Source organism: Mustela lutreola, chromosome 17 (genome assembly GCF_030435805.1).
Source record: "Mustela lutreola isolate mMusLut2 chromosome 17, mMusLut2.pri, whole genome shotgun sequence".
Lineage (NCBI taxonomy): Eukaryota > Metazoa > Chordata > Mammalia > Carnivora > Mustelidae > Mustela > Mustela lutreola.
This window is the reverse complement of record NC_081306.1, coordinates 4,103,562-4,122,492: the sequence shown is the minus strand read 5'-3', so window position 1 is coordinate 4,122,492 and position 18,931 is coordinate 4,103,562. Positions and strand designations below refer to the sequence as shown.

Below are 18,931 nucleotides of genomic sequence, written 5' to 3'. Positions count from 1 at the left end.
CACATCTGAGCTCTTTCCATAGAAAGAGCTATTGTGGCTATTGTGGACATTGCTGCTATAAATATTGGGATGCAGGTGCCCAGTTGGATCGCTACATTTGTATCTCTGGGGTAAATCCCCAGTAATGCAATTCCTGGGTTGTAGGGCAGCTCTACCTTCAACTTTCTGAGGAACCTCCATACTGTTTTCCAGAGTGCCTGCACCAGCTTGCATTCCCACTGACAGGGTAGGAGGGTTCCCCTTTCTCCACATCCTTGCCAACATCTGTCGTTTCCTGAGTGGTTAATTTTAGCCTTTCTGACCAGTGTGACATGGTATCTCTTTGTGGTTTTGCTTTGTATTTCCCTGATGCCCAGTGATATGGACCATTTTTTCATGTGTCTATTGGCCATTGGAATGTCTTCTTTGCAGAAACGTCTGTCCATGTCTTCTGCCTATTTCTTGATCAGATGATTCTTTGGGTGTTGAGTTTGGGAAGCTCTCTCTAGATTTTGGATACTGTCCCTTTATCTGACACGTCTTTTGCAAGTACCTTCTTCCATTCTGCCAGTTGTCTTTTGGTTTTGTCGACTATTCCCTTTGCTGTGCAAAATCTTTTTATCTTGATGAAGTCCCAGTAGTTCATTTCTGCCTTTAGTTCCCTTGGCTTTGGAGACGTGTCTGACAAGGCGTTGCTGCAGCTGAGGTCACGGAACTTGCTGCCTGTGTTCTCTACAATTTTGATAGATTCCTGTCTCATGTGTAGGTCTTTCGTCCACTTTGAGACTATTTTTGTGTATGGTGTAAGGAAATAGTATAGTATCATTCTTCTGCATGTAGCTGTCCAATATTCCCAGTACCATTTGTTGAAGAGACTCTTTTTTCCATTGGATATTCTTCCCTGCTTGGTCAAAGGTTAGTTGACCATAGAGTTGAGGGTGTATTTCCAGATTCTCTATTCTGTTTCATTGATCCATTTGTCTGTTTTTGTGCCAGTACTCTCTGAATGATTACAGCTTTGTAATAGAGCTTAAGATTGGGATTGTGATGCCACCAGCTTTGGTGATCTTTTTCAACACTCCTTTGGCTGTGTGGAGTCTTTTCTGGTTCCAGACAAGTTTGGGGATTATTTGTTCTATCTCTGTGAAAAAAAAGTTGATGGTATTTTGATAGGGATTGCATTGACTATGTAGACTGCTCTAGGTAGCATAGACATTTTAACAATATGTGTTCTTCCAGTCCATGAGCGTGGAACATTTCTGCATTTCTTCGTGTCTTCCTCAGTTTCTTTCCTATAAGTGTTCTGCCGTTTTTGGAGTACAGATCCTTTACCTCTTTGGTTAGGTTTATTCCTAGGTATCTTATGGTTTTGGGTGCAATTGCAAATGGGATCAACTCCTTAGTTTCTCTTTTCTCTGTCTCCTTGTTAGTGTATAGAAATGCAACTGATTTCTGGGCATTGATTTTATATCCTGCTACTTTGCTGAATTCCTGTATGAGTTCTAGCAATTCTGGGGTGGAGTCTTTTGGGTTTTCCACATAGAGTATCATGTCCTCTTTGCCCTTTCTTTCTTTCTTTCTTTCTTACTTTTTTAAAGATTTTATTTGTTTATTTGATAGAGAAATCACAAGTAGGCAGAGCATCAGACGGAGGGAGAGGGAGAAGCAGGTTCCCTGCTGAGCAGAGAGCATCATCAGGACTCGATCCCAGGACCCTGAGTTGAAGGCAGACACGTAGCCAACTAAGCCTTGCCGGCACCCCTGCCTTTTATTCTTTCTGTTGTCTGTTGTCTGATTGCTGAGGCTAGGACTTGTAGTGCTATGTTGAACAGCAGTGGTGATACTGAACATCCCTGTTGTGTTCCTGACCTTAGGGGAAAAGGGAAAGGCTCTCTTTTTCCCCATTGAGAATGGTATTCACTGTGGGCGTTTCATAGATGGCTTTTATGATATTGAGGTACATTCCCATATGGGAATGTACCTCTCCCTACACTTTGAAATTTTGATCAAGAAAGGATGCCGTAGTTTGTCCTATGCTTTTTCTGCCTCTGTTGAGAGGATCATATGGTTCTTGTCCTTTCCTTCATCTATGTAGTCTATCCCTATTGATTGATTTGCAGACATCGAACCACCCTTGCATCCCAGGAATTAAATTCCACTGGTCGTGGTGAAGAATCGTCTTCATGTACTGTTGGATCCTATTAGCTAGTATTTTCGGGAGAATTTTTGCATCCATGTTCATCAGGGACATTGCTCTGTAATTCTCCTTTTTGGTGAGGTCTCTGTCTGGTTTGGGGATCAAGGTAATGCTGGCCTCATAGAAAGAGTTTGGAAGGTTTCCTTCCACTTCTGGTTTTTGAAACAGCTTCGGAAGATTGGGTATTAATTCTCGTGTAGCTTGTTGGTAGAATTCCCCTGGGAAGACATCTGGCCCTGGACTTTGGTTTGTTGGGAGATTTTTGATTACTGCTTCAGTTTCTTTGCTGGTTTTGGGTCTGTTTAGGTTTTCTATTTCTTCCTGGTTCAGTTTTGGTCGTGTATCTATCTCAGGGATGCATCTGTTTCTTCCGGATTGCCTAATTTGTTGGCATATAGATGCTCGTAATACGTCCTTACGGGTGTTTGTATTTCTTTGGTGCGGTTGTGACGTCTCCTCTTTCATTCATGATTTTGTTTATTTGGGTCCTTGCTCTTTTTGTTTTGATCAGTCTGTCCAGGGGATTATCGATCTTCCTAATTCTTTCAAGGAGCGAGCTCCTAGTCATTGATCTGTTCTACTGTCCTTTTGGTTTTATTATATTGATTTCTGCTCTACTCTTGAGTGTAGGCTTTATTGGCTGTTCTTTCTCCAGTTTCTTTAGGTGTCAGGTTTGGTTGTGTATCTGAGATCTATCTTGTTTCTTGAGAAAGGCTTGTATTACTGGATACTTCCCTCTCTTTGTTGCATCCCCAGAATTTTGCACAGTTATGCTTTCATTTTCATTGGTTTCCCTGAAGTTTAAGATTCTGCTTTAGCCTCCATGTATTTGAGTTCTTTCCAACTTTCCTCTGGTGATTGAGTTCCAGTTTCCAATCATGGTGGTCTGAAAATAGGCAGGGAATGATCCCAGTCTTTTGGTACCAGTTGGGACCTGATCTGTGTCCCAGTAGGTGTTCTGTTCTGGAGAATGTTCCACGTGCACTCGAGAAGACTGTGTATTCTGTTGCCTTAGGGTGGAATGCTCTGACTGTATCTGTGAAGTCCATCCGGTGCAGTGTGTCATCCAGAGCCCTTGTTTCCTTGTTGATCTTCTGCTTAGACAGTCAGTCCTTGGCAGTGAGGGCGTGTTAAGGTCCCTGACGATTATTGTATTATCACCAGTGTGTTTCTTTAATTTTGTTATTAACTGGCTTATATAATTGGCTGATCCCATGTGAGGGGCATGAATATTTACGATGGTTAGATCTTCTTGTTGGATAGACCCTTTATGATATAGTGTCCTTCATCATCCATTATTGGTCTTTGGTTTCATCTCTATAGGTCTGATACAGGGATTGCTATCCTAGCTTTCTTTGGAGGTCCGTGAGCATGGTAAATGGTTTTCCACCCCCTCACTTTGAATCTGGAGGTGTCTTTGAGTCTAAGATGAGTCTCTTGCAGACAGAGATTATATCGATGGTCTTGCTTTTTTTTAAGATTTTATTTATTTATTTGACAGAGATCACAAGTAGGCAGAGAGGCAGGCAGAGAGAGAGGAGGAGGCAGGCTCCCTGCTGAGCAGAGAGCCGGATGCGGATGCGGGGCTCAGTCCCAGGACCCTGGGATCATGACCTGAGCCGAAGGCAGAGGCTTTAACCCACTGAGCCACCCGGGTGGCCCTCAGTGGTCTTGCTTTTTTATCCAGTCTGGTATCGGTGAGCCCTCAGAGGAAAGCAGTCAATCACTCCTATCTCCCTGGTCTCCAACCACACTCCATCCTCATCCAGCCTGTGACCGAGCATTTCTATCTCAGGCACATGATCCCTTTCAAGTCTGCAAACTGTGCCGACTCCTGCAGTGTGCACCTGTGCCACGCCTCCCAGGGGAGGAAGGGGGTTCTTGTGGTGGTTCTGCTGCTTCCTGGGCCCCTAGTCCGGGAGCAGTCACCTGACCATGCCTTGGTTCACAGTTTCTAGCAACCCCAAGCTGAGAACCCCCTCCTGGGCTCTCTGATTGCAGCCGTCTTCCCTGCTCCGATGCCCAGGAGCTCTGCCACACTCGGGCACCCCCAGTCTTTCTGGGACGCTGGGATCCTGAGACTACACTCTCCTACCCAGGATTCTGCCCTGCTTCACCACCGGAGCTCCTTTCAGGCAGGGACATCCTGGTGAGCCAGGACAGACGTCTGAAAGTTCCGATTTTGTGCTCTGCTGCTCTGTCACTTTGTGGTGCCGGTTTATGGAGGCTCCCCCAACCCCCACGGTTTATCTTCCGGTATGTTGCCTCGGATTCACTTCTCGGCACCTCCTACCTTGCAGAAAGGGGTCCCTTTCCTATTTGTAGAGTTGCAGCTATGCTTCGATCTCCGGTTGAGTTTGTGGGTGTTCAGAATGATGTGATAGCTCTCTAACTGAGTTCCTGGGACCAGCCAAAACCAAGGTCTCCTACTCCTCCACCATTTTGGACTATCGGGGGTAGGGGAAGGGGAGAATTTGTAGCTATGTCTACACAACACCACGTGCCTTTAACACTGTTTCAGAAGCGAGACAAACCCTTGCTCATTGCTCACCTTTTTACAGTCTGAAACTTTGGGTCACGATGGTGTTCTACATCTATTAGTACATTGACTGTTGATGTGCTTGTTCAGTGTGTCTTGTTTTCCTGGGGTGTGAAAAACAGAGTTTTACTGCCCCACCAGTACTGCCACATGGGTGCCATTAGAGAGTCCCATTTTTTTTTAGTGTGTACTTGACATCTATCTATCTATCTATCTTTCTTTCTTTCTTTCTTGGCGGGGAGAGCATGTGTGCAGGGGGAGGGGAGAATTTCCAGCAGACTCCCCACTGAGTGGGGAGCCCGATGTGGGCTTGATCTCACTACCCGGAGTTCATGACCTGAGCCGGGTGCTTACCCAGCGCAGCCACCCAGTCATCCCTAGAGAGTCCGTTTGATGAATACATGTGGATGTGCCTTTTTTCTTCTCTTAAGATTGCCAACACTCCTGATTGCCGAATGTGTGCTGGTTTATATGACTCCGGAGCAGTCGGCCAACCTTCTCAAGTGGGCAGCCAGCAGTTTTGACCCCGCCATGTTCATAAACTATGAACAGGTAAGTGGGAGCATGAGACATTTGCTTTCTGCCTCTATTTCCGTGGTGGCTCAACACTCTCTGAGCAACCTCAGTATGTTTTCCCGCTTCCTCTTTTCCTTCTGCCTCTGCCCACTCACATACCTCCTTTTTCATTGATTCTGGCAATCCCCAGCATTCCTGATTTCTTTTTTTTTTTTTTTTTTTAATTTCACAGACAGATCAAAAGTAGGCTGAGAGGCAGGCAGAGAGAGAGGAAGGAAAGCAGGCTCCCTGCTGAGCAGAGAGCCTGATGCGGGGCTCCATCCCTGGGTCCTGGGATCATGACCTGAGCCGAAAGCAGAGGCTTTAACCCACTGAGCCACCCATGTGCCCCCTGATTTCTTGATTTCCAGCGAACTTATGGCCAGAGTCTGAAACTTCTGTCTTGGCCTTAATAGAAGTTTTCTGAGTTCTCCTTTTATCATTGTATTTACTGTAGATTCAGACCTTGGTGAAGGGAATTTGGGCTGTCCTATGGGTGGAGGGGTAGCCGACTCCGATTCCTTCAGAGGCAGGAGTGATGCACATGGATCAAGTTGGCCAGTATAAGGCAGGCAGGAGTGGTGAGGACTACAGTGAACCCGAGTGTCCATGTCCCATCTGATGGGACGGTCCCCCGCTCGGTGCCAGTTGCTTGTTACTGTGTGGGTGTGTGAGTTAGAGTTGAGAACTCTTTTTCAGGACCTTGGTCCGAGACCAGTCTTGGTTTTATTTGAGAATAAAATTTCCTGATCTCTGAGATCACTGAGTTTGCACCACTCTTCTGCCTTAGCGGAAAGGGTTATGCTTTCGAGGTTTAAAATTACTCAGCTTGGGTCTGAATCCCGGCTCTCGCTCTTATGCCTGGCTCAGTGACCTTCAGCAGAATTGCATGGTGGTTGGGAGTCCATGCTCTGGAGGTAGACTGCTTAGCTGTGTGACCTGGACAAGTTGAATAATCTCTCTGTGCCTGTCTCCTTATCTGAAAAATGGGAATAATAACAATCCTGACTTTGTAGGGTTGTAGTGAGGAGTGAGAGAGTTAATTTGTACAGGAGCGTTTATGGCACTGTTGGGCTGCAAGGCAGGCCTGAACTGTTCTGGATCTCTTGGAGCCTCAGGTCCTTGTTGTAGTTTTAAAGATTTTATTTCTTTATTTACTTATTTGTCAGAGAGAGAGAGAGATCAAGAGTACAAGCAGGCATTGGCCTTATAACGGTTGCAGGCAGAGGCAGAGAGAAGCAGGCTCCCTGCTGAGCAAGGAGCCTGATGTGGGACTCAATCTTAGGACCCTGTGATGATGACCTGAGCTGAAGGCAGCAGCTTAACAGACTTGGCCACCCAGGCATCCCCCAGGGCCTTGTTTTTAAAGGGAAAAACTTCTCTGGATTATTAAGGGAACTCATGAGATGATGTGTAGCAATGGCGAATGACAAGCCCTGAATACACGGTAGCTATTTTTTTTTTTAAGATTTTATTTATTTATTTGACAGACAGATCACAAGTAGGCACAGAGGCAGGCAGAGAGAGAGAAGAGGAAGCATGCTTCCTGCTCAGCAGAGAGCCCGATGCGGGGCTCGATCCCAGGACCCTGAGATCATGACCTGAGGCGAAGGCAGTGGCTTTAACCCACTGAACCACCCAGGCGCCCCCACGCATGGTAGCTATTTTTATTGCTTTTATTTTGCTTTTACTGGTTTTACTTTTTTTTTTTTTTTAGTCTCATTTTATTTTTAAATTTTATACAGACAAGAGCAGTCAAGGCCTTGCCCACTACAACATACCTACGGACAGATCTAAGGCTAGACCTGGTTCACTGTTTTGCCACCCTGTGCCATGTTCTTGTATAGGCCAGGTTCTTACAGAGGTGTTTCTTGGTTGAGTTTTCTTCCTTACCTCTTTTTAATTGGGGGCACTGCTCAGACTCAGTCTGCAGTCCTCATGAATGGGTATAACAGTAGCCAGCCTCATTTGTCTTTTCTGTAGATCCTGGGAATCTGTCTTTGCTTGCAGGATACTATGCCTGGGGAAAATGAATTCTGCTTGACACACATTGTGAGTGTTCATCTGGGTTTGTCTACCTTGTTTCATTCATGTTTTCTCTCTTTTTTTTTTTTTTTTTAAGATTTTATTTATTTATTTGACAGAGATCACAAGTAGGCAGAGAGGCAGGCAGAGAGAGAGGAGGAAGCAGGCTCCCCACTGAGCAGAGAGCCCGATGCGGGGCTCAAACCCAAGACCCTGGGATTATGACCTGAGCCGAAGGCAGAGGCTTTAACCCACTGAGCCACCCAGGTGCCCCTCACTCGTGTTTTCTCTTATTCAACAGGGTATGAATGTAAAATTTGACCACAGATCCTGTCACTTTGGGCAGGCCTGGAGAGGTGCCATTGTCAACTCCATTGTCCAAGCCATCCCTAAACTGACGCGGTTCCCACCTCCCATCCTCTTTTTGTGAATAATAAACATTTAACTTAATTTTCTAACAAATACAAACTCATTGGCATACTCACGTGTATTAAATATTCCCATGCCTTCCATGACTTTCTGATCAGTAGTTTAAAATGACAAAAACCGCATAAATGATGAGCCTGTCAGTACTGATACAAGAAGATAGCAACTTTGTAAAATTTGCTGACTAGATAGCAGACACATCCCACAAGTTTTGCATGTGTTAACTTACTTGATTATCACAGTAGCCCCCCAGGTTTTGTGGGTAAGTTGGCCGAAGCACAGAGAATTAGACAGTTTGCCCACAGCCACCCAGCCTCACAGCTAGAAAGTGTCAGGCCACTATTCCAACCCAGAGAGTGAAAGGATGAAGTGTGTGCTCACAGACACACTTCGATCCTGAAAAAATAGTGGGCAGTGACCATTAGTGCCCCATGACCCTCACACATCCAGCAAAAGAGAGTAATACTGGTTCTTGTCTGGCAACGTTGTCATGGAACTCTGAGAATCATTCTATATATTAAAGCAATGAAGTTTAGATACTTTATTTGTGACAGGGTAATAGCATATACCTTATGATAATATACACTGTATTCTGTTTTGTGGCATTTGTGTGTATATACACTTTAATAGTCTTTTAAACTGGTTTAAAATGGTTCTTAAGAAGTAACACTACATGCAAAATTTTTTTAAAAAATCAAATACTACAAAAGGATGGACAGGGAAAGGCAAGCCTCTCTCCTACCCTGGACTTTTGCCCTGTAACATGGGAAGCGAAATGGCCAGATTCCAGAATTATTTTGTGCATATATAAATGTAGACAAAGGTTTTTTTTTTTTCCTTAAAGGTGGATAGGAGCATATTCTACGCATTCCTCTGTACCTTACCTTTCAAGAGTTTGTTACCTATGAAATCATTCCATATCTGCGTCTGTGTCTATATCTACATGTACTACCTCTTTTTTTTCTGTTTTCATGGCCATGCAATATTCCATGAAATGACCATGCTGGAATTTCTTTGACCCCAGGTGAAGGGCATTTAAATCCTTCCCAGGTCCTTCCTGTTACACGTAATGCTGCCATAAACATTCTCGCACCCTTGCGGGCACGCATGAGTAAACCCACAGAACAGTGTGCTGGCAGTGGCGTGGCCACCTCCCAGGCCGAGCGCCGCCCATCCAGTTGCCCTTCAAGAGGCTGTCACAGTGTACGCCCTTGTCACCTCTGCATGCTGTGCCTGCACCCAGTTCTGTGACCTGCCCTGGGTATCAACAGATGTCGGCCTTGACTGGTTAGAAATAGGGTGCTGATGTCTTAGTTTGCATATTCAGGAAGCAGAGAAACCCTTCTGGCTGTGTCCACCCTCCTCTTTCCCTTCCCAGGTGAACATGGATGACCGGTTTGGACAGATCATGATCGAGAACCTACGGAGGCGACAATGTGACCTGGCAGGAGTGCAGACCTGCAAGTCGTTAGAGTCACAGGTCAGAGAGTGGGGACTCTGTTGCCCTGAGCCACCCAGGGAAGGGCATCTTCCCTTCGCACATCTGAGAAGCTGGGGCTACACGGGGGCCACTAGTTCATCATGCTAGGGAAGGCCAAGTCCTCAGTGTGGAAAATACATGTGGACATTTTCTATACCCCAGCATTTAAAACTTTCATCATACAGATTTTCTAACAGTATGAAAGTACAGGGAATGATAAAAGGAACACCCTTTTTCCCATCAGCCCGCTTCAGTAATTCACATTTTGTCCAAATTGTTTTATTTATCCCCAGTTTGTGTTGGTGTTGTCATGGGAATATTTTAAGGCAAATCCCAGGTAAAAAATCATTCTACCCATAAACATTTCAGTATGAATTTCGTGCCAGTAAGGACTTTCTTACCCATGGGATCACAGATCAACCAGATCTCCTTCATAGCACCCTGCCCAGTGTGTGTTCAGATCTCCTAAATTGTTAAAAAAAAAAAAAAAAAATTATATAGCTGGTGTGTTTGAAACAGTATCCAAACATGGTCCAACCTTTGTACTTGACATTTCCCTTAAGTTTCTCAGAATCTAATAAACCTTTTTGTTAAAGATTTATTTGAGAGAGAGACAGAGACAGCACGAGCAGGAAGGGTGGGTGGGGGGAGAGAGAAGCTCAAGCGGACTCCACACTGAGCATGGAACCTGAGTCGGGGCTCCGTCCCAGAACCCTTGAGATCATGGTCTGAGCTGAAACCAAGGGTCAGACACTTAATTGACTCGCCACCCAGGCACCCCGCCGGAATCTAGTAGATTTTTCTAAATATCTTTTTTTTTCCTGCCTCCATAAAATAGGTTAGATTTTACAGGTCTTCGTCACATTACCACTCGAATGCTTTCAAAACTATTGCTCCTGGAGAAGTTTCTGTACTTCTCTTTAAATATACCTAGGGGACCTCTCTCCCATTGTAACAGTGCATGTTTGGTGTAGAAAATTGCAAAGTAAAGAGAAGGAAGGTAGGGGCCAAGATAGGCTTTCAAAAGAGGAGTCATCTAAGAGAAATTTTCATGTGCTTGAAGAGTGTCTTGGATGTGTACGCCAGTGCCTTGTACCTTCTCCGTTTCTCTCCACCACACATTCTAGAAAGAACGGCTCCTGTCGAATGGGTGGGAAACGGCGTCAGCAGTCGACATGATGGAACTGTACAGCAGATTGCCTCAAGCTGAAGTGAGCAGGTGCGGGATCAGCAGTAGTTAGCCTCACGGCGGACAGTTATGAATTTAAGGCATAACTCTCTTTAATGTAAAAAAACAGCAACAACAAATCCTCAAACTCTAACTAGACTTACTTTGAAAGAAGTTAATCTGCTATTACAGACTAAACATTGATAGCACCTTGAGAGTAACTTATTAGCCACTTGCTGAGATAGGGTCCATGACAACACAGATTATTTTAGTCAGAATAAGCAATCGCACCTGTAACATTCCCAGAGCACCCTCTGGAAGTGGAAATTTTGCACAATCCCTGTGTTTTGGAGGAGGAGCAGAATGATGTTGTCCAAGGGCTTCCAAAGGGTCTGCTCGCAGATTTTTTTTTTTTTAAGATTTATTTATTTATTTGACAGAGAGAGAGGGAGATCATAAGTAGGCAGTTAGGCAGGCAGGGGGAAGGGGAAGCAAGCTCCCCACTAAGCAGAGAGCCCCATGCGGGGCTCAATCCCAGAACCCCGAGATCATGACCTGAGCCAAAGACAGAGGCTTACCCCACTGAGCCATCCAGGTGCCCCTTGCTCACAGATTCTTAAGCAGACTTCTCCCCTCATTATAAAATAAACTGTTCAAAATTTTAATTTAATTATAAAATAAATTGTTTGAAAACACATTTTAAGCTGCGTTTGACATGCAGAAATTGCTGTTGTTAATAAGTTGGGGTGTGTTTTTCTGTGTGTAAAAAGAGGTGAATATTTATTGATATATAGGTTCCTGGTTTTTGAATCAGTAGATTCATATTACATGCATTGGTCTATAAATCACCCTCCTCTTTTAGAAACTTAACAATTGATTTTATTTCTCTTCACATACCAGTATATACCCACATATAGAAGGTTTCCAGGTCCTGTTCAATGATGCTTAGTATTTATATTGATATGTGGGTGAAGTAATTAGTGATAATTTTATAGTAGTTAAAAATTTGCATCTAGAGCTGGGTGTTTAGTTGTGCCTTATTGTTTATTTTTGTTGTGCGTTAATTTCCCTGTTGCAAACAGCACTGTATTTATCTCTGGGCACTGTTAGTGCGAGCTTTAATTAAGTTCTTATTTTATTGTTACTTTATGCTCCCTGGTTTGTGTTTCCTCTTGCCTGTGGGAACCTACAGGTGTAGGTCTCTTACAGGATAATTAGAATTTTAAACCTTGCTTCTCCACAGAAGTTGTTATTAATTTTTAGAAGAACCACTACTTTTTCCAAATACTTATATCAAGACCTTGAAGGTTTGTGTAAGAGATGTCTCCATGTGATCAGGTCTCTGTTTTCTGAAATCTTTTAGAATTTTCCTTGCTCCCAAGTTGACTTTCAAGGTGACTACTTTGAATAGCCCTGGTCAGGCATCTAAAATGAAAATGCTCTGGCAGCTCGTCTGGATGCCCCGGGAGGAGTCTCTAACTGTCAGTAGCCATCACAGGAACCCATTTTTTCTAGGCCATCATTTGTCTCGTGTTTCCATGGCCTTGTATAGCTAGCACTGTGTATCCCTGCCAGAGGTGGGATGGGCTTTGGTCCGTCTGCCCAAGGCCACAGAGCCCTCCCAGGTCTGAATACCTGGTAGTTTGTGTCTACATTTGCCAAGGGCTTCTGCTGGATACTATGTATAAAAAAATCTAAGGCAAGCCTGTTTCTTTAACAAATACAGAGCGCCAGCTATGCACCATGTACTTTCCTAAGCACAAGGCATACAACAGAGATCACAACAGAGATCAAAACAGACCAAAAGATATGCCTGCCTTGGAGTTCACGGTTGAGGGAACGGCTTCACAATCTAGTATCCTAAGAACTGAACTTGGTGCTAAGCATCCTGGAGCCTTCATTATGGTGTTGGTGTTTTGTAGAACTTGGTGTTAGGCAAATCTGCCTTGTGTGAATTCTGGTAAGAGGAGGTAGGAAGCAAGCCAAGTACGGTATGCTTAGTCACTCTCAGTTCAAATGTGATCCTTAGGCCTGCCCACCAGGACAGGAACAAAAACACAACACACAGAAACACATGTAGCAAATGCACATACGTAAGCACTTCTCCCCACCTCCAGCCGGGACTAATGGCAGTACCTGCGTGTTAGCAGTCACTGTTGTGAATGGTGAGCATATGGATCATTTTAAATTTTCTTAATACTTTTTGGAAATGCCTGGAATTGCCCACAGTGTGCCCATATTTTAACAGAAACAAATGTATTAATCTATTTTACATGTTTTGCATATTTGTGTGTGCGTATGTTTTAAAGCTTACATTTTTAAATGCTTTTTTGAAAAAAATTCATACCGGCACATTATAAAAGAAAATGTACAGAATAAAGTAAGGTAGAGTAAAAAGAAAAACCAGCCCTCCAATCCTGTTTCCCTCCCTCCCGGACTACTACATCCTCTCAAGAGACAAGCACCATTACCAGTTTCAACTGTATTCTTACAGAGGAGAGTTATGTGTATACACGCATGTGTATTCTTACAGAGGAGACTTATGTGTATACACACATGTGTATCCCCCACTGTCCCTTTTGTAGATAATAGTGTGCCCTGCACATTATTGACTACACAGCTTCCATTTTGAACTCCATGATGAGCGGTAGAGGCTGTTCTGTGTCGATACATATAGACTTTCCCATTCTTTTGGATAGCTACATATCCTATCCTATTGTGTGAATGTGCTTTAATTTATTTAACCCAGCTCTTCTTGCTTAAGGTTTTATGCTATGATGCTGCAGTGAATATTCTGGAATATACATCTTTGTACTCATAGGGTAAAAAAAAAGTTTTTTAGATTTTATTTATTTATTTGAGCGTGAGAAAGAGCACGAGAGAGACCATGAGCAGGGGAGGGGCAAAAGAAGAGGAAGAAGCAGACTCCCTGCTGAACAGGGAGCCAGAGCCCATGCGGGGCTTGATCTCAGGACCCCAAGATCATGACCTGAGCTGCAGGCAGACACTTAACCAACAGAGCCACCCAGGCACCCCTCACAGGGCAAAATCTTAAAGGCAGAATTGCTGAGTGGGGCACCTGGGTGGTTCAGTTGTTAAGTGTCTTCCTGAAGGTCAGGTCATGATCCCAGGGTCCTGAGATTGAGACCCTAATCAGGCTCCCTGCTCAGTAGGAAGCTTGCTTCTCCCTCTCCTACTCCCTTTGCTTGTGTTCCTTCTCTTTCTGTGTCCCTCTCTGTCAAATAAATAAGCAAAATATTTTTTTAAAAGGCAGAATTGCTGGGGGGCGCCTGGGTGGCTCAGTGGGTTAAAGCCTCTGCCTTTGGCTCGGATCACGATCCTGGGGTCCTGGGATCGAACCCCGCATTGGGCTCTCTGCTCAGCAGGGAGCCTGCTTCCCCCCCCTCTTTGCCTGCCTCTCTGCCTACTTGTAATCTCTATCTGATAAATAAATTTTTAAAAATCTATAAAAAAATTAAAAAGGCAGAATTGCTTGGTAAGAGGGTGTGCATTTTCAGCATCGATAGAGGAGATCAAGTTGCTGGACAGAGAGGTTGTACCGTTTTGTAATCTGACTGGTAAACACAGAACAGCGAGTATCTTTCCCCCATGTCCTTGCTAAAGTGCGTATCAGCCTTCTTTTGATCTTCATCAATCTGATAGTTGAAAAAGTATCTCATATTTTAATGAGATTGAGAGCGTCTTGTTTTTCTTTTCTGGTGAATATGTCTTTTACCTGTCTTTTAAACCTGAGTTTTTAAAAAGTTTTTCTCATGAAGTTTAACAACTCTTTACAGAGAAAGGAAATCTACCCTTTGTCATTTGTGTTGCAGTTTTTTTTTTCTAGTTTGTCATTTATCTTTTGACTTTATTTATGGTATTTTTTTTTAAGATTTTATTTATTTATTTGACAGAGAGAGATCACAAGTAGACAGAGAGGCAGGCAGAGAGAGAGATAGAGGGAAGCAGGCTCCCTGCTAAGCAGAAAGCCCGATGCGGGACTCGATCCCAGGACCCTGAGATCATGACCTGAGCCGAAGGCAGCGGCTTAACCCACTGAGCCACCCAGATGCCCCAGTTTATGGTATTTTTTTTAAATAAAGATCGCATCATAGGTACTGTATTACACCATGCTTCTTTCCTCTTAGTATAAGATGAACACCTTTCCATATCCATGAACTTCGGCTCGTCATCTTCATTTATAATTGTAGAACTTGATGTTGCCCTACTTTTGTTCTCCCCACAGAATAGAGTCACTTGAATTCCTGGATGAAATGGAGCTTCTCGAACAGCTCATGCAGCATTACTGCCTTTGTTGGGCAACCAAAGGAGGACATGAACTCGGTACATGATTTTACTTCTGTTGATTTGCCCTAGAAATGGGGACCTTTTGACTCCAAAGCGCCGTGAGACATACCTGGAAAGAACTGGCGTATCAGACACGTGTGTCCATGAGCAGTAGGTGGAAAATGAGCTGTCATATCCTCTATTTTTATAGCACAGAAAGCAGGTGAATTGTTCAGACAATTCCATAGACAAACCCATAGCCCTTTAGAGGTATCCTCTGACATTTCCTCTGTTGGAAGGGAAAACACCGTCAGAGTTTAGAGCAATCATCTTAATAAAAGTAACCAGTGTTTGTCTTTTGAATCACCTTATAACCAGGTTTACTAGAGGTCAGGCACGCAAATTGTCCTGCATGTCTCCAGCAAACCCATGGAACTGCGGGTCGAGTTTCTCCCCTTACCTTCTGTGATGAAGGTGACGTCCCCTCGCCTGGCAGAGGGAGGCTGTGGCGTGAGCATGGATCCTTGTTCAGTGTTACTCGTTTCTTCAGTCTTGACCTAGTTGCTCCTTTCCAACTGCCCTACGTGGGTCTTGCTTCTTCCAGGGTCCTCTCTTGAGCATTTCCCCGGCCCCGTGGAGACCATTTTAGATCCCAGTGTAGCCTCAACTGGAGTGGCCCCCCTTCAGGTGTCCCATGGGCACTGCCCTGCAGACTAGCCCAAAGACATACAGCCTTAGGCAGGGAGTCCAGACAAAATACAGAACATGACACAGCAGGGGCGGCTCCTTGCAAACATTCCATGCTGACACGAGGCTGTTAATTATCCCCCTGGGGCTTAGTGTTCCAGTAGTTTATAGATTTACCCAGCAGTTCAGCCCACAAAATCCTTTTAAATTTGTCTTTTTATTTGAAAGAATTTTTTAGTGGGGTTTTATACTGTTGTCTGCCCCCTCCTCCAGTTTTTAAAACATCATTTTTTTTTTCTTTTTTTAAGATTTTATTTGACACAGAGAGACACAGCGAGAGGGGGAACACAAGCGGGGGGGTGGGAGAGGGAGAAGCAGGCTTCCTGCCAAGGAGGGAGCCCCATGCAGGGCTCGATCCCAGGAATCTGGGATCATGACCTGAGCTGAAGGCAGATGCTTAATGACTGAGCCACCCAGGCGCCCCAAACTGTCATTCTTAATAGAGACTTTGGAAACATCTAAAAAGTCCAGTGAAGAAAAAAGAAATCAGCTGCATGTCACTCAGAGATGACCTCTGGTAACTTTTTCCTTCCACTCTTTTTCTAGCAATGTTTTGTTTTTAGCAGAATTGAATTTCTGTGCTTATGTATTTGGAGTCCTGATCTTTTCCACTTGGTATCATAACAGCCTTTTTCCCTCGCAGTGAGAAAATCTCATGAGAATAATTTTCTTGGCTTATAAAGCTTCTGTCATGACACTATGCCCGAATCGACTCAACTTTGCCACACTTCTCGAAATGTAGTCTGTTTATAATTCTATTAAGCTGATTATTGTTTTTATAAATTAACAACACCCAACAACACCCATTTTTGTGTCGGGGGCTGCTTTGTGGCAGCTGTATGTGCGAGGTGCAGATTGTCCTGTCTCCGCATTTGCTCAGGGTCCATTGTGAAGTGGGTAGACTTCCAGCCTTAACCGCAGAGCCCGTAAACCGTGGCAGTGCTTTCTGAATCCCTTCAAAATCCCTGTAAACACAGCCTCGTCCAACTGCTTGCTTCCTTGTGGATGATCTCCTCTTACACTCGGGAGCGCAGAGCTGCGGCGAGGAGGTATCCAGCAGGGCCTCATTCTCCCACTTCTGTCTGCCTGTGCTGCTCTCTGGTGTGCATCTCTTAACAGCATCTGTGTGCTTCCTTCCCTCAGGTTTGAAGGAAATCACTTACTGATCTGTTGGAGGCCCATGCTGAGCTGGCAGCTGAAGTCACTGACCTTCCCAGAGTCGCTGGGCTGCATTTCCCGGGTGGTGGCCAGACCTGGCCCGTCAGCCTCATCCCACACCCTGAGAAGCCTCAGCTCCTCGGGCTGCCACACCCCTTTCTGTGCCCGTTGACTTATGGTTGAAATAAATCTCATTTGTTGCCAATCGCCCGCGCGTTGGTCCTCCGCCGCTCCCCACTGCCCTGGGTGGGCTCTGGTTTACCTCCACATCAGCTGATACCAAAGATCCCAAATCTTCCTCCAGCCTTGGCTTGCTCCCTATGAGTCAGTCTGAGCTCAAGCCCTGGTGTCCACGTGAGCGTTTACCTTGACCCAGGCCTCCACCCAAGGCCAGAGCTCTTCTCCGCTCCTGTCTCTGCCCTGGCCGGGACCTGCCCTGGTCGGGACCAGGTCCTTCTTAGTTTATTGCAGCCGGCTGAATGATGACCCCTAAAATGTCTGCTCCTGTCCCTCAAACCTTTGAATGTGTTACCTCATACGGCGAAGGAGGTCTGCAGGTGTGATTAAGCTAAGGACCTTGAGATGGGGAGATTATCCCAGGGTATCCGGTAGGCCCAGTGCAATCGCAGGGTCCTTACAAGGAGAGGCGGGGGGAGGAGGAAAAGGAGGTGTGCTGACGGACTTAGGGAGGAACAGTGCATGTTGGAAATGGCAAAGGGGCCAAACCAGCCATGCAGGTGGCCACCGGATGCTGGGAAGAGCTAGAGAACAGACTCTTGGGGCCTCCAGAGGGAACCAGCATTACTAACAACTTGAGACCACTGAAATGGATTCCAAGTTTCTGGCCTCTTGAACCATAAGAGAATGTTAGTGTTTTAAGCCAAAAGGTTTGTGCTGATCTGTTACAGGAGTCACAGGATACTAATGGAGTTGGACAGATGCATGGGGTCCAGGACGCTTATCCTGCAATTCTGAAACGTAAGGCCCGTCCACCGCGATGACCCTTCTGGTTATTGGGTAGGGCTGGTCCCTGCCTGTGTGGGATGGCAGTGAGGACAGCCCTGGCCCTCTCCCCTCCCAAAGAGAGGACAGCCCCTTCTCCCATCAAGCGGAATCCTCGGTCAGTATTCTAAAGAGTGGGACATCATGCCCGTTGGTGGGGTTGACTGATACTGTGTGAAATAACAATGAATTGCCCTGTGAAAAAGTTACTTCCTTTTCAGAGGTCTTTCGAGTATTAAGAAGTTCAAGGAGAAGCTCTCAGGCTGGTACTGGTAGGCCTTTAACACTTCTGTAACATTCACTAATCCAGTGGTTTTGAAACCGTGGGATCAAGCCAGTAGTGGACGGTGAATCCATTTAGTGGATCAAATCCACTATTTTAGAAAAATATAGAATAGAAAATATTTTAGCACATAACTAGTAGGAAGGGTGAGTATTGCTTTTTAATACTTATTTCATTTTTATGTATATAGATATATACCATGTTAGATTGTTCCTGATGTTTTGGTTTTGGTTTTCATCAGAGGTTAAGGTTGGAGTGTTCGAACTTCGCTTACTGAGGCAGCAGCAGAATCTGGCTAGAATTGAAAACCTTGCTTTGCTTCCATTATATTTCTTTTTTCCCTAGTATTTCTTTTTGTGGATTACCTTTTGTTCAAGGCAAATGATGCACCATTCCTGTTGACAGTTGTGTTATGAGATTCCCCTTAAAGTACCTGCCAATTTCATCTTATGGGGATTCCATTTAAAGACAGTTACTGGGGGGCGCCTGGATGGCTCAGTTGGTTGGACGACTGACTTCAGCTCAGGTCATGATCCTGGAGTTCCGGGATCAAGTCCCGCATCGGGCTCCCAGCTCCACGGGGAGTCTGCTTCTCCCTCTGACCTCCTCGCTCATGTTCTCTCTCACTGTCTCTCTCTCAAATAAATAAATAAAATCTTTTAAAAAAAAAAAAAAAAAGACAGTTACTGGGGAAATACTAGCAGATGCAGTCCAGGGATGTTGCAGATATCGCAGAGGAGATATTTTGGAAATGCTGAAGTTGAGAAGCACGACATGGGGGAGAGGTGGCTCCAGCATCTCGCGGTTTCTCACAGGAGCGCAGAGGGCTGCCAGGGGCAGAGGGTCCCCCATTCTTGGGGAGTCGGCCTTCATGTCCTGTCCCTGCCACCCTTCTTCAGATCTCCGACTGAGACAGCTTTCAGAAACGTGTCGGCTTTTCGGGCTGGAACTTGAACCTCACTTTCCGCAGCAGTTCTTGCCACTCACCGCCTCTTCTAAAACCTCTTGTCATTTCTACACACACAGCTTAACTCAGAAAGGACATCAGTGACATCAAAACCACCATACTCAGTGACCGCTTCTCA

The 18,931-nt window shown here is 45.0% G+C and overlaps 1 protein-coding gene across 4 annotated transcripts in view; it reads left to right on the top strand.

The window, feature by feature from the left end:
- Nucleotides 1–16,766, top strand: part of LCMT1 (leucine carboxyl methyltransferase 1) — a 55,567-nt gene extending 38,801 nt beyond the window's left edge. The window contains exons 7-12 of one of the 4 annotated variants that reach the window (XM_059153997.1): nt 5,147–5,267; nt 7,254–7,322; nt 9,100–9,201; nt 10,329–10,420; nt 14,616–14,713; nt 16,547–16,766. In XM_059153997.1, coding sequence (XP_059009980.1) covers nt 5,147–5,267; nt 7,254–7,322; nt 9,100–9,201; nt 10,329–10,420; nt 14,616–14,713; nt 16,547–16,569 — 505 coding nt within the window. In that variant the 3' untranslated portion in view covers nt 16,570–16,766. The remainder of the gene's footprint in view (nt 1–5,146; nt 5,268–7,253; nt 7,323–9,099; nt 9,202–10,328; nt 10,421–14,615; nt 14,714–16,546) is intronic. The other 3 variants (XR_009349083.1, XM_059153998.1, XR_009349084.1) reach the window with 3 other exon arrangements.
- The last annotated feature ends 2,165 nt before the right edge of the window (nt 16,767–18,931 follow it).